The 15,232-nt window shown below is 36.3% G+C and overlaps 1 protein-coding gene across 1 annotated transcript in view; it reads right to left on the minus strand.

Annotated features, from left to right (window-relative positions):
* PIEZO2 (piezo-type mechanosensitive ion channel component 2) overlaps positions 1-15,232 on the minus strand; it is a 731,335-nt gene that overhangs the window by 35,639 nt on the left and 680,464 nt on the right. The window contains exons 45-47 of the mRNA XM_006897012.1: positions 6,735-6,923; positions 6,289-6,381; positions 5,030-5,202 (exon numbers count right to left, since the gene is read on the minus strand). Coding sequence (XP_006897074.1) covers positions 5,030-5,202; positions 6,289-6,381; positions 6,735-6,923 — 455 coding nt within the window. The remainder of the gene's footprint in view (positions 1-5,029; positions 5,203-6,288; positions 6,382-6,734; positions 6,924-15,232) is intronic.

The following is a 15,232-nucleotide window of genomic DNA, read 5'->3' on the forward strand; positions in this document are numbered from 1 at the left end:
TTGAAATGAAAAATAAACTAAATTAAATTTAAAAAGATAATTAAAAAAAGCAAAAATAAGCAAAAGAAAAGTATTATAGAAAAATATGCAAAGATCTGCAGTTGGAAAATAAAAAGAGAAGAACTTGCTTGCCATTTCTCAGTTGAAAGCACTAAAAACCAAAATAAACAGAAATGAATAAACTATTTATTGAAGAAGAGTAAAATGTATAACAAGACTTCAAATTCTTAATGAATCTAAATTTACTAGTGTTAGTGAGTGTAGAAGAGATCCTGACTCAATAGCCCAGAGTTGCTCTTGAATTTAAATACCTCCTAAAGTCACACTTAACTGAAATTAAGCCAAAAGAGAAAATATTGTCAAATGAGCACTGCATGTCTTTTACAAAAAGGGAGAAAATCTATGTAAGACTAAATAATTAAGGTTTTTAAAACCATAAGAATGGTTGGTGGTATTGAGACTAAGCAAACAGAAATGAAACAAGTAAAACGGAAATTTAGAGTACACTGACACAATGCAAGCAATGGAGTCAATGTCAATGATAATTATGTCTAGAAACTGTGGAATGGGAGCAGGTTTTACTGTATCTATTTTCACCAAAAGTAAAATGAAATTTTAAAATTACTAAAACAAAAATATTACTCAATCAGAGGTTGACTTTCAGTTCTTTTGATAGCTCTTCAAAGAAAGAGTTAGGATGTTAAACTTTAGCTAGTCAGTGTGGGATTGAATGAGAAGAATTTAAAATATTTTTAAGAAGATTACATAAAAAATTCCTGAAACAATTTCTTTAAATTTTTTGTTCTCTATTTCCCTGTGAATTAACTCTAGAATCTAGAAGTCTCTCCCTTCCGTCCACCCCACCAGAAGAAAACTTGAATTCTAACTAAGAACATTTTCGCCATGGAAATAAAATAGACCTGTTATTTAACTGCGGAAATAGCTTGTTTACATTTTGGAGTCATAAGACTAAAAGAGATTAAGATACTAATGTATAATGCCAAAGTCTTCAAAACTGTTTCACAGAAACATTACACTTTTGAGTATAATTTTCAGGTGCAAAGACTTTTCTAGTTCATGTTTAGTTTAGACAAGAGAAGATGGAATTTGCATGTAACCCTGGATTTATGTTCGATGGGAAGAAATCTGTCAGAATGCCCTCTGCCCTCTTTGGGAACTATCAAGCTGTCCTCACATGGAATTGAGGTGCATATTTGCTGAGGCTCCATCAATGATGGAGCATGCTACAAAAGTTTGAGATGGAAAAGCTGTGATTTCCTCTTTACTAAGCTCAAACCTAAACTTTTAAGTGAAGTCTTACAATTTATCCACATACTTAGTCTTCCTCTGGTATGTCTCATTGTTTCTCTCTATCACTTGTCCATATAACAAATTTCTAGCCTGTCTTTAAAAAAAATAGTTGGAGTGACAGCTGGCCCTCCAATGGGTTTTCAGGGGCTACACATCACAGGGAGGAGGTTGCTTGTATTTGTCGCAAGGAGCTGCTCATGGATCTCCGCTATCTGCCTTCAGGTTCACAATGAAGCTCTCTCCAGACAAAATAATTCTTTTTACAGGGAATGTGAGTTAAAATTTTTCTGTCTGATCTTACATTAAACGTATAGAAGCAGCTGATTAAAATGAAATTATGTGTTAAACCAAATCATTCAAATTTATGCTTTCAAAATAAAAGTGTAAATGGCTTACAAAAATTTGAAATTATGTTTATGAAGTATTATTATCAATTTTCTTGTAGCTGCTTTTGAAAAAATTAAAAGGTTTCCCTCAAAAAAATAAAAATTAATAGAAGAAATGAGTGTTAAGCAGTTTTTTTAAGTAGTTCTTTTTAAAAAAAGATTTATTATTTAATAAACAAAAATGGTAATGATCTCAGTTCTATTTTGTTTGGTGTATATTCATAGCAGTGGGTCAAATGGAATTACTATGTTCAGCTTTTTGAGGAAATGCAAAACTGCCTTCCAGAGTGGTTGTACCATTTTATAATTCCACTAACAGTATTTGAGAGTTCCAATCTCTCTACATCCACTCTAACATTTATTGTTTGCTGTCCTGTTAAATTTTGCCACTGCTACTGGGGTGAGATGGTATCTCATTGTTCATCCTTCTGAAAAGTCTTTCCATGTCTTTTGCCATTTTGGAGCGGATTATCATCCTTTTTCCTTGTAGAGGCTTTGTATGATTCTGTAAACTTCGTCTGAAATGGTATTGACAAGGTGGTTTGGTCCCCCTCCCCCCAGTCAGTAGAGGTTTTCCCTATCTTTTTGGGAAAAGCTTTTGATGCACACAGGCACTTAAACTTTAGAAGGTCCCATTCATCGATGTTTTCCTCTCTGGGCCGTGCATTTCTGACTGTATTTGTATTTGCCAGCCTATTTATACTATAGGCTCAGTCTTTAAGTTTTTCTCCATTTTATCTCTTACGATATTTACAGTTCTGGGCTTTGAGTTAATTTTTGTGAAGGTGAGACACAAATTAAGATTTGTACACTGATGTTTACAGTAGCATTATTCACAATAGAATGAAAATGGAAACAGCTCAAATGTCCATCAACAAATAAATGCATTGAGAAATTGTGGTACATATAACATGATGGAATATTATGCAGCACTTGAGAGCAATGATTTCTAAAAATCAATGATTTTAAAAATAAAAATGATTTCTGAAAATATTATAGAGGCTAGAGATCATTATGCTGAGTGAACTGTCTTATAAGGACAAATACTGCATAAGACAAATGTAAAAATAGAAGGATATAGACAAAGCAAGATACTATAATGAAATGTGCAGAAAGCTGGAGTCAGAAAATCAAAAGGGCCAAACTCACTCAGCTTTCTTAAGCTGAAAGAGTTGAAAAACAAATTCAAACCACGGATGGTAATACTTAAGGATACTTTGGGTAATATGTTAAATGATCCAAGAAGCATTAAAAGAAGATGGAAGGAGTACATAGAGTCACTGTATCTGAAGGAATTGGCTGACACAGAAGAATTTAATGAGATAACATATGAGCAAGAGCCCGTGGTGACGAAGGAGGAATTTCAAGTTGCTCTGAAAGAATTGGCAAAACACAAGGCTCTAGGAGTTGATGGCATACCAACTGACATATTTCAACAAAGAGAAGCTGCCCTGGATGTGCCCACTAAGTTATGCCAAGAAATCTGGAGGACAACCAGCTGGCCAACTGACTGGAAAAGATCGATATTTGTTCCCATTCCAAAGAAAAGTGACCCAACATAGTGCAGAAATTATCGAACAATATCAATATCACAAGGCAAGCAAGACACTACTGAAAATTATCCAAAAATGATTGGAGCAATATGTCAACAGAGAACTGCCAGATGTACAGGCTGGATTTAGAAGAGCTTGTGGTACCAGGGATATTATAGCTAATGTCAGATGGATCTTGGCAGAAAGCAAAAAGTACCAGAGGAATGTCTATCTGTGCTTCATTGACCATGCAAAGGCTTTTGACTGTGTAGATCATAACAAGCTATGGCTGACTCTGAGAAGAATGAGAATCCCAGAACATTTGATTGTGCTTATGTGAAACTTATATTTGGATCAAGAGGCAGTAGTCAGAACAGAATAAGGAAATAACATGTGTTTCAAAATCAAGAAGGGGGTCTGCCAGGGATGCATTCTGTCTCTGTACCTTTTCATTCTGTAGGCAGAACAGATCATCCGAGACGCTGGGCTGAAATAGGAGAAATGTGGCATCAGGATTGGTGGAAGAGTCATCAATAACCTGCATTACGCAGATGGCACAACCCTGCTTGCTGAAACTGAGGAGGACTTGAAGTATTTGCTGCAGAAGGTCAAAGACTGCAGCCTTCAATACGGATTGAAGCTTAATATCAAGAAAACAAAGATTCTCACCACTAGGCCAAATGGCAGCATCACTATGGATGGTGAAGAGATTGAGATAGTTAATAGTTTTAGTTTACTTGGCTCCACAGTCAGCACTCTTGGTATCGCCAGCCAGGAAATCAAGAGACTAATTGCACTGGGAAGGTCAGCTGTGAGGGACCTCTCAAAAGTGCTGAAGAACAACAATGTCAGACTGGAGACTAAGGTGCGCCTGATCCAGGCTATAGACTTCACAATTATGTGCTATGCATCAGAGAGTTGCACAGTGAATAGGGATGACAGAAAGAGAATCGATGCCTTTGAGCTGTGGTTCTGGAGAAGTGTGTTGAATATACCATGGACTGCTAGAGAACAAACAGGTTTGTCCTGGAGAGGGTGAAACCAGACTGCTCCTTTGAGTTAAGGATTCTGAAGCTTTATCTGACATACTTTGGGCATGTTGCAAGGAGGGACTGGTCTTTGGAGAGGGACATCATGTTAGGGAGAGTGGAGGGATGGAGCAGGAAAGGAAGGAAGACCCTCAATGAAATGGATCGATTCTGTGATTGAGGTGGTGGGAGTGCATGTGTTGGAGACAGTTAGGTTGGCATAGGATAGAGCAGGGTTTAGGGATCTCTTACACAGGGTTGCTGTGAGTTGCAAGCAACTCGATGGCACATAACAACAACAACAACAATAGTAAGTTGTAACTAGTAAGATGTGTATAAAAGTACAAAGGAAAAAGGGAATGGGTAGGTGAACTAAGAGTAGGAAGTAGAGGGAATGATGAGGTTGCAGAGTTTGGTGGGTGTGGGGCAAATAATCTAGGAACTGAAAAAGAGTAATAGTGGGAATAGATCAGTGATCATTCATTTTAAAAAACACAATGTATGGGAATGATCATATGAAACACAATGTGAATGAAAGAATGTGTGGAACACAATACATATGAATGAAACACAAAATATACAAATTTTGTATGAAAACCAATACAAAAAAATAAATTTAAAACGTGGTACTATAAATATGGAAAGTTCCTGTAGCTACAGTGATGACTTAAAATCCACATTAATCTAATTTTGCTCTCTTTATGTCTCTCCCCTTCCCACCCTAAGTTTAGTTTGGGGAAAGAAAAATTATGCATGGAAATACAGTAACTACCTCTGAATACTCCATGAAAAAACAACAGAGAAGCTACTATTGGGGTCCATGAGCTCGTTCATCATTTTCTGCTTACTGGGTGGGCTGATGGTCCACAAAGAATTTGAGTTTCCTTCCAGTTCTGCTACTGTTACATCTTCTTTTTCATAATTTTCTAGAAATTGCATAGCACCCTGCATGGGCACAAACACACACAAACAGATCATATACACGATGTTATCTAAAGAAAGTGATTATTCCACTTCATAACAGACTATATGTTGAGTACCTCTTTTGAAAGGAAACACATATAACTAATTATCTTAATGCTTTGCTGCACTACTTTTTATTCCTTCCCTACAGGTAGGGATGGCTCTTAGTCCCACAACCCTATTCCAGTGTTTTCATGGCCACCACTAAGCAAACTGGTATGTCTTTAATTAAGTGGCAAAGAAAATCCAATTAATTTAATACCATTTTTCTCCTACTTAAGAAAGAAATTTTTCAACTATTGGGAACCATTCTTCTCATGTAAAAGTCAAACTGAGACATCCTGGCCCTGACCTAATAGCTGTTCATCCTTAATTTTTCTTTAATAGTATATACTATAGGCTCGTAATCTTACAAAAGAGAAAAAAATCTGATCACTTTCTTAAATAAAAAGTACTACTCATAACACAAATTCTAATTTATGTAAACAATGTAATCATATCACTAAAATTTTAGACTATAGAAAAAAGAGTGATTATTGATAGCATCTTCTATGATTTGTTTTTAATTACAAAAGAAGTCTTTTGAAAATATTCACACTTTGTAGTATCTAAAGAAATAAAAAGTGGGAGTCCTGTCTTCTCTCAGTAGAGAAGCCTGAGCTGGTCATCCTTCAATGGTTATAGACACTAGCATTTTCTTAACTGCTCCATATTTGTTGAATCCTCAAGTTTCTTCTAGTTTTTAACAATAAAGACAGTATTTTAATATAAAGTATCTTTATTTAGTTTTCTCTTATATTGAATGTCATCCTTAGATTAGATTCACAGTAGGCTTATTGTTGAGCTTATATTGAAATTTTCTGAATAGAATGATGTTGATCAACATTTGTCTCCAATAACAGGTAAAACATCTTAGAATGCCAAACTGACTAGTGGCTAGGAAATTGTCAGCTATGTCTGGTAATTGTTAAACAGTCCACATCCCATGAAAAGTAATATAACAACTATTCAGCTCACCCAGATAAAAGAAAGCTCTTCAGTAGAGAGCTATTACAAGAATTTACTTACTGTATTCTTAGCAAAAGAATGTATAAATTTCTTAAATGTTGTGTCATTCATAACTTTCAGCTGGCTTTGTTGGGCACTCATGGTGAAAATAGGCTGGAAAATAAAAATAGTGTCAACATTCCTGGTGACTTCTCTTTATCCTAGGCTAAAAGTAAGGTGTTTACATGTATATGATACACTGATTATCCCGGATGGCAATTGGCCCAAGGGATTAATTTTGGATTTCATTATTCCTATTCTTAAAACCAGAACAGACTATACTTTCTTCATCTTCTTCACCTTATTTCTGATGTCAAATATTTGCTGAATAGTTCAGCATTTGGAAAGTAGAATTGGATCTGGAAAACATAACTAAATGTCTCACAGGAGCTACTCCACAGTACTTAAGAAGAGACACTGAGAGTCATCACAATGACGTTCAGGCTGAGATTATTCTCATGTATTACCTGATATCCTCCCAGAGTGATTGTGACAGACACGTCCAGGGGTTGGTTGATCACCCCAGCAACAGATTTTATCAAAGACATGAAGAGAAGAGGAAACCATACAATGCAAATCAACAGGACGATGATCATGCCTCCCATGCCATACTTTACCACCTTCTTCTTCTTCTGTCCTCTTGGCTGAGGGTATCTCTGCAACAGAACACAGAGGGTACACTGATAAATGGCTGTGGAAGGGGTAGATACTCCTTCAGGTGTCTGGAGCCTCAGGGTTACTTTATTCTATTTGGCTTGCACTAGAACAGGGATGAAAACACTATCTCAAATTAGAAAAAAAGTAAATGGTGAAGAAAAAAATGCTCTGTGAACTGCAGTAAGTTTATTACACATTAAACATGTTACGACAGGGAGGCCAACACTTCCTTAACAGTTTTTTCTCTCAAAATTGTTTTGTGGAATTTACTGACATGACTTACAGAAAATAATTTGTTTCAAGAGATCATAAAGGAGAAAAGACATTTTACATTAGATTCCTGAAAATTTAAAGTTCATTATTTTAGCTTACCTCTTTATCTTGGATGATAAGAAAAAGAGCTTCAATTCTATTAATGACACACACATGATACAAAGACAAGTACATTCAAGCCCTGAAATAATTTTTATACAAGAGCTATCTCATGGGACTCATTAGAGAGCATTGCTTGGATGCTGTGAATGAATGATTGTGGAGGAGTATGTGTGTCACAAGGTACTCTGTATAGAATCATGGAATTGGGTGACTGGAATCACTTCCTTTCACTTGAGTGCACATCCATTAAGGACACACTGAACGTTGTGCTACGAAGGCAGCCATGACACAGCTTTCAGGTATTAAAACATTGAGATCTCTTGTATATCCTTCTATTAAATGTTGCTTCTTGGTGACCTCATTTGCTTTCATCTTGTATCTCTGGATGGTAGTCACCACTCTTCAGCTGAAACAGTGATTTATCCTGGGTCTTACCTTCCCTGTAAGTGATAAGGTCACATCAATAGATTATTAAAAGGAAGTATAATCCCCATTCAATCTGAAAGTGTTGAACTATGGCCTATAGACCAGGAGAGAAGCCTAGGAGTCAGTGTTGATGACCTTGAGGATCTTAAAGGATTCTTCTACAAGATCTTTATAAGCTTTGACAATCAGATTGTCAAAGATAGTACTTGCAATATGACAAAGGAGACTTGATTGGAGGGTGGATTTAGGCTTCTAGCAGTGAATGGAGAGGATACGCCATTCAGTGCAGATAAGACAGTCCTTTACCTGGTTTGGCACTAGGACAGGTGAATCAAGTACAAATGGGTTTGTGTATTCTCAGATCTACACACTGGAATTTGACACTATTGACCAAAATTGTCTAATTTTGAATGGAACATACATATATATGCATTGATTGTTTTCCTTATGTTGAACCATCCTTGCATACCTGTTATGAATCCCACTTGGTCATGGTGGATTATTTTTTTTATGTATCGTTGGATTCTATTTGCAAGTATTTTATTTAGGATTTTTGCATCAATATTCATGAGAGATATTGGCCTATAGTTTTCTATTTTGGTGGTGTCTTTTCCTGGCTTTGGTATCAAAGATATGTTTGCTTCATAGAATGAATCTGGGAGGGTTCCATCTTCTTCTATTTTCTGAAATAATTTATGTAGAATTGGTAACAGTTCTTCTTTAAATGTTTTATAAAATTCACTTGTAAAACCATCTGGTCCAGGGCTTTCCTTGGTTGGAAGTTGTTGTATTGCCTTTTCAATTTCTTCTTTTGTAATGGGTCTGTTCAGATGTTCAGTTTCAGTTTGTGTCAGTTTAGGTAGGTTGTGTTTTTCTAAGTATTTGTCCATTTCCTCTAGATTTTCATATTTGTTTGAGTATAGTTTTTCATAGTATTCTAATGTTAGCTTTTTTATTTTAGTTGGGTCTGTTGTGATGTTACCTGATTCATCTCTTATTCGGATTATTTGCGTCTTCACTCTCTTTTCTTTTGTGAGTTTTGCTAGTGGAGTATCGACTTTGTTGACCTTTTCAAAGAACCAACTCCTAGTTTTGTTGATAATTTCAATTGTTTTTCTGTTTTCTATTTCATTTATTTCTGCTCTTGTTTTTATAATTTCAGTTTTTTTAAAGGGTGTCGGGTTTTCTTGCTGTTCTTTTTCAATTTGCTGGAGATATTGGGTTAGAGAGTCAATAGTCTGTTTTTCCTGTCTTTTGATGTGTTTGCTTATTGCTATAAGTTGACCTCTGATTACTGCTTTGGCTGCTTCCCAGAGGTTTTGGCAAGTGGTGTTTTCATTGTCATTAGTTTCAAGAAACTTTTTCATTTTTTATTTCTTCTACTACCCAGTCATGTTCAAGCAAGGTGTTGTTCAGCTTCCAAATCTATGGTTTTTTCTCCTTTATCATCCTATTATTAATTTCTAATTTTGTGTTCATAGGTTTTCTATGAGTCATAGCTGACTTAAAAGCATCTAGCAACAACAATAAACCTTTTCCCCCCATGGTTTTATAAGTGTCATACTATTGCTCTCATTTTTTAAAAATTCATGTACATTGTGTTTTATAAAATTTTTCATTTACATTGCATTCCATATAATCATTAATAGACTGTATTTATGTAATTAGCTACTATTGATGTATATTTTTTGTCTTTTTAAGTCTCCATTGAATCTTTTCTATTACTTTACCTTCCCCTTTGTCCACTAAACTTTCACATCCTAGTGATTTCCACCTTTCCCCTTAAATCACCCTCTTCTTCCTTTCTGCTTCCTCTTTTGAACATTTATACACATCTTACACAGTTATCCTCCTAGTTTTATAATAAAAATCATATCGAATGTTCATCCTTAGGAGACTGAGTTAGTTTCCTCAGCGTCATGCTCTCTAGATTTTCCCATGTTATATAGTATTTTGCAAAATCATTGTTCCCAGAGTTTTTAGAAAATGTCAAACTGCCTTCCAGAGGTGTACCATTTTACAATTCCACCAAGAGTGCATGAAAGTTTCAACCTCTCCACATCCTTTCTAACATTTATTGCTTGCTGTCTTGTTGGGCTTTTCTACTGCTATTAGGGTGAGATGGTAGCTCATTGTTTTGATATACATCTCTCTTATTGTCAGTGATTTTGAACATTTCTTCATGTGCATGTTGATCATATAAATGTCTTCCTTTGTAAAAAGTCTTCCATTGTCTTTTGTTCATTTTGGGATTGAGTTATCAGTCTTTTCCTTGTGGAAGTCTTGTTATTGTTGTTATCATTGTTATGTGCCTTCAAGTCATCTGCAACTCATAGCGACCCTATGTACAACAGCTCTGAACTGTGCTCTATACTGAGCCAACCTTATAGTCTCTGATACACCTACACTCATTGCCTCAATCATTGAATCAATCTATCTCATCAGGAGCTTCTTCTCTTAAACTGTCCCTCACCGCTCCAAAGCATAATATCCCTCTCCAAGGACTAGTCCCTCATTGAAACATGCCCAATATATGTCAGATAAAGCTTCAGAATCCTTGCCTCCAAAAGCAACCTCGTTTTACCCTCTCTAGGATGGACCTGTTTGTTTTCTTAGCAGTCCCTAGTATATTCAATCAATACTGTTCTCCATCACCATAGCTTAAAGGCATTAATTCTCCTTCTATCATCCCTAATCATTGCCCAGCTTTCTGATGCATAACACATAATTCGAAGATCATGGCCTGGATCAGGCAATCCTTAGTCTCCAGACTGACATCATTGCTCTTCTCTGGAGATGCCCCTGACAGCAGACTTTCCCAATGCAATTTTTCTTTTGATTTCCTGGCTGCTAGTACCAAGAGTGTTGATTATGAAGCTAAGCAAACTAAAGCTGTTAACAATCTCAATCTCTCTACTGTCTGTCATGACTGCCCATTAGCCCAGTGGTGAGAATCTTTGGATTTTTTTTTTTACGTTGAGCTTCAGCTCATATTTGTGACTTCAGTCCTTGACCTTCTGCAGCAAGTGCTACAGGTCCTCCTCAGTTTTGGCAAGCAAAGTTTTGTTGTCTACATAACACAAGTTGTTGATGAGTCTTCCTCTAATCTTGATGCCACACTCTTCCTCATGTAACCCAGCCTCCCGGATTATCTGTTCCACATATAGATTGAAAAGGTATGGAGATAGGACATATCCCTGGTGTACACCCCTCCTGATTTTGAACCATGCAGTGTTCCCTTGCTCTGTTCTGACAACTGTCTCTTGGTTCAAGTATAGGTTTTACATAAGCACTGTCATGTGTTCTGAGATTCCCATTCTCCTCAGAGTTATCCACAGTTTGTTGTGATCCACACAGTCAAATGCCTTTGCATAGTCAATGAAACAGATCACATTCTCTCTGCTTTCAGCCAAGATCTGTCTAGCATTAGCTATAATATCTCTAGTACCACAACCTCTTCTAAACCCAGACTGCCCATCTGGCAGTTTTGAATAGTTTTCAGCAGAATCTTGCTTGCATGTGATATGAAGCCCTGTGGTGTTCTATAAATTTTTGTTATGAGATCTTTGTCTGAAATGTCATTGTCAAATGTTTTTCTGTCTGTAGACTTTCTTTTCACCCTATCGGAAAATGTTTTTGATGCACAGGTACTTGATTTTTAGAAGGTACCATTAATCAATTCTATCCTCTCCTGATTGTGCATTTCTAGCCATATTTTCAAGTCTATGAGTGTTGCATATACCATAGACTGTCAGGAAAATAAACAGTTTCATCCTAGAGACGATGAAATCAGCCTGCTCCTTGGAAGAAAGGATTCTGAGCCTTCATCTGACATACTCTGGGTTATGCTGCAAGGAGGGACTGGCCCTTGAAGAGGGACATAATGCTTGGAAGGGTGGAGGGACAGAGAAATAGAGGGATATAATTGATGAGATGGATTGATACAGTGACTGGAGTAATGAGGGTAGGTGTGTCAGAAACAGTAAAGTAGGCATAGTATAGAGAAGGGCTATTGTAAACTGGCTGTTGTACATAGGGTCATTGTGAGTTACAAGCTACTTAACAACACATAACAACAGCAGCAACAACAACATGTATGTCATAGACTAGGGTTTCTAAGTTTAGTCCTATCTTGTCTGTTATGATCTGGATCATTTTTGGTTTTACCCTCAGAGGCCTCTGATCCACTTTGAGTTCATTTTCATGTATGATATGAAATGTGCATACTGTCTCTGTTTTCTGCAGATAGCTGTCCTGTTTTGGGGGTTTTTTATTTTTTAATTTTAAATATTTATTTGAAAAAAAAAGATATATCTACATGATTGTCACAAAACATTCAAAACCATCAAAGTGCAACCTGAAATTTAAAATTTCTCAAAGAAATTCACAATTCACATGTGCAGTGCCATTTTTCAGTGCCCTTTTCTAGGACCAGGAGTTCATGAAAAGCACAAATGTTGAAGCACAAAGGAATATTTTCAAGTACCCACAAGAAAGATATGTTATTTTCTTCTGAAAGAGGACAACTACAACGTACAGTTCTCCTCTGCAACACTTATCATCACAACTTGGAATCTATACTAGGACATCTAATTTGGATTTAGGTATTCCCAGGACCATGTTAATTGCAAGATTCATTATTTATCCAGTCAACCAGTTATCATCTCTGATGTTCATCTAGAAGAAACTGGGAAGGGCTAAGTTTTTGTTTTCTTGTCTTTTGTTCTTGTTGCCATGAACCCTTACTCTTCTCATGAACTACGTTGGAGATGCATACAGCTCAAGTCTAGTTGCTTTTTTGGTGGTTCCAGACCTTCCTTTTTTTGGGGAAGTGGATCTATGCTTCCTTTCAGGACCTGTTTGTTGAGTGTGGTCCTCAGTTTCAGGCAAAGGATTTATGACCATCTAGTCCTCTGCAGGTAAGCCATAGGGTGCCTTCTTGGTGTAGAAGAACTGGTAGGTGTAAAGCAGGCAAGTGTGGACTTGGGAGAAGTAAACCAGATGCTCTCCGGTGAGTGGATCCTGTGCCTACTGGGCTTTGAGTTTGATCATGTTGTCATACACAGATCTCAGGTAGGTTATCACGCTTTTCCTTACAGCTGGAAACTAGTCTCTTGGGGTCTGAGAACAGCTGGTGACACTCCCTGGAGCTCTCCTTGTCTCTTCAGAAGCCTCTTCATGTTTTCTGGAAATCACCTGAAGAGCCTCTGATTTAGCCCAGTGGCTATTCTGATCTTTTAGGATTCTTTCCTGGGAATTCCTTTCATCTTCATGGCTTCTGATGCTTTCTTTGGAGTATTGCTCTCACTTGGTTGGGAAGAGGGTATCTTATTTTTTTCTTTCCAACACTTTCTTACCCATGTCAAATTATTTTTGTTTGCAGAACTTAGGATGAACAGGGAAATGGTCAACAAGTGATTGTTCAGGGGAAGAAAGGGTGTCTGAATCTTTGGCTTCTCCATTCCCATCTGGACTTTTCAGTGGTAGACGCTCAGTCTTCCAAGACCAGGGTCACAATAGATGTCTTGTTTTGCCAAAAAACATTTGTTGAAGGGTTTATCGTTTCCCCATTTAGTAGGTTTTAATTACTTTCTATATATCAACAAGTTGATGGACTGACTTTTGGGTTATTGATTCTATTCTACTGATCGATGTGTCTCTCATTTTACCAATATAATGCTTCTTTGGTTACTACAACTGTGTAGTAGGTTTTTAGATCAGGGAGTGTTATGACTCCCACTTAATTTTTATTTCTCAGAAGAGATTTTTTTTTATGCAAAGTCTCTTTAATTTCCAAATAAACCTGTCAATTGGTTTTTTTCTATCTCTTTGAAAAATGAGTTTAATATCTGTACTGAGATTGTGTTGAACATGTAGATTGCTTTTGACAGGATTGTCATTATCATTATGATGAGTCTTTCTATTCATGTAACAGAATATTTTTTCCGTTTAGGTAGGTGTATGTTTATTATAGTAGCATTTGATAGTTTTCCTTGTAAAATCCTTTGTATCGGTAGTGTGTATCACTTGTGGTTAACACATATCCAGAGTTTGTCATCTTGTGCTTAGCTATTGTTGTAAATGTTATTGTTGTCTTAGTTTCCTTTGGCTTTCTTTTTTTTTTTTTTATTGCAGTAGAGAAATCTAGCATGAGAAAAAACAAAATCACATACAAATGGGAACCAATTAGATTAAACTCTTAATTTTTTAGCAGAAATTATATGACCAAGAAGACAATGGTATGGCATATACAGAAAACGGAAAGAAAAGTTCCAGTGGAGGATCCTGTACTGAGCAAAGCTGTCTAGTCCATCATATATGAAGGAGAAATTAGGTCATTTTCAAAATTCAAAACTTAAGGAATTTTTAACAATAAGACTAATGCTATAAGAAATACTAAGGGAAATCCTTTACACAGAGACAGCAAAGGAAAGTGGATGGACCAAAGAAAGAAGTAACAACAGAGAAAAAAAATACAGTAAAATGGCAACAATGATTCACAATGTGAATGACTTAACAATGATTAAAAGAAAAAGAGTAGTAGAATGGGTAAAAAAACCCACAATCTTGTTGCCTAAAAGAGACATATATAAGAAACAAGGAAAAAAATAAAATAAAAATCAAAAGCTGGAAAAAATTTACCAACCAAATGGCACCCCAAAAAAGGCAGAAATGCCACTACTTTTCTCTGATTAAATACACTTCAGGATGAAAATCACAAGAAAAGATAAGGAAGGGCCCCATATAATTATTAAAGACACAACAGATCAAGAAGATATAACCTTGATTAACATTTATGCACCAAAATGACATGTCCTTTAGCCTTCTTCTGTCAGCATGGTACTGCCCATATTTAACAGCTTCTAGTTTCTTTTTATAGGTAACATTTAATTATTCTTGAACTGTTATCAAGATTCTGTCTTTGTCTTTTGTTTTGGAAACTTTGATTTTATGTCTTGGAAATTTTTATTTTGTTCATCATTTGAGTTCTTTGGATGAGTATCTTTTTGTCTTTTATGATATTAGGATGTTTTTCGTTAACAAATATTAAAAAAATTTATGTTATTTTTCTCATCTTGTTCTAGAATTTGAGAATGTATAAATTATTCCTGTTGAAGATACTTTCCCCCTCCATTTTAATCTCCAGGAGGAGTGGGTTGGTGGAGGGGTTCTAAAGGGAGACAGGCTGAGTAGACCACCATGGTTGAGGAGCAGTTGAGAGGTTCACCAGTAGATGCGGGATGAACTGGAGCAGGGAGTCCATAACACTGCCCTTGGAAGGGTTTGTGTGAAAGTGAGGTTATTATATATATTTTGGCTGGTGGTCATCAAAGTGAATGCCAGTGCATTTCCGTATTAGTGCATTGCACTTATCTGGTTCTTGTCTTTTTTTCCCTATAATTTAGTTTGTTTATTTTTCATTTCAATGAACATCTACAGAGATTTTGGAATTCCATTCATTCATTGTTGCACCCTTCTCCCCGCACAAACCCCTCCCCCCTCCCCC

Source organism: Elephantulus edwardii, unplaced genomic scaffold (genome assembly GCF_000299155.1).
Source record: "Elephantulus edwardii isolate Elephantulus edwardi_28Jun2011 unplaced genomic scaffold, EleEdw1.0 scaffold00196, whole genome shotgun sequence".
In the NCBI taxonomy this organism is placed as follows: Eukaryota; Metazoa; Chordata; class Mammalia; order Macroscelidea; family Macroscelididae; genus Elephantulus; species Elephantulus edwardii.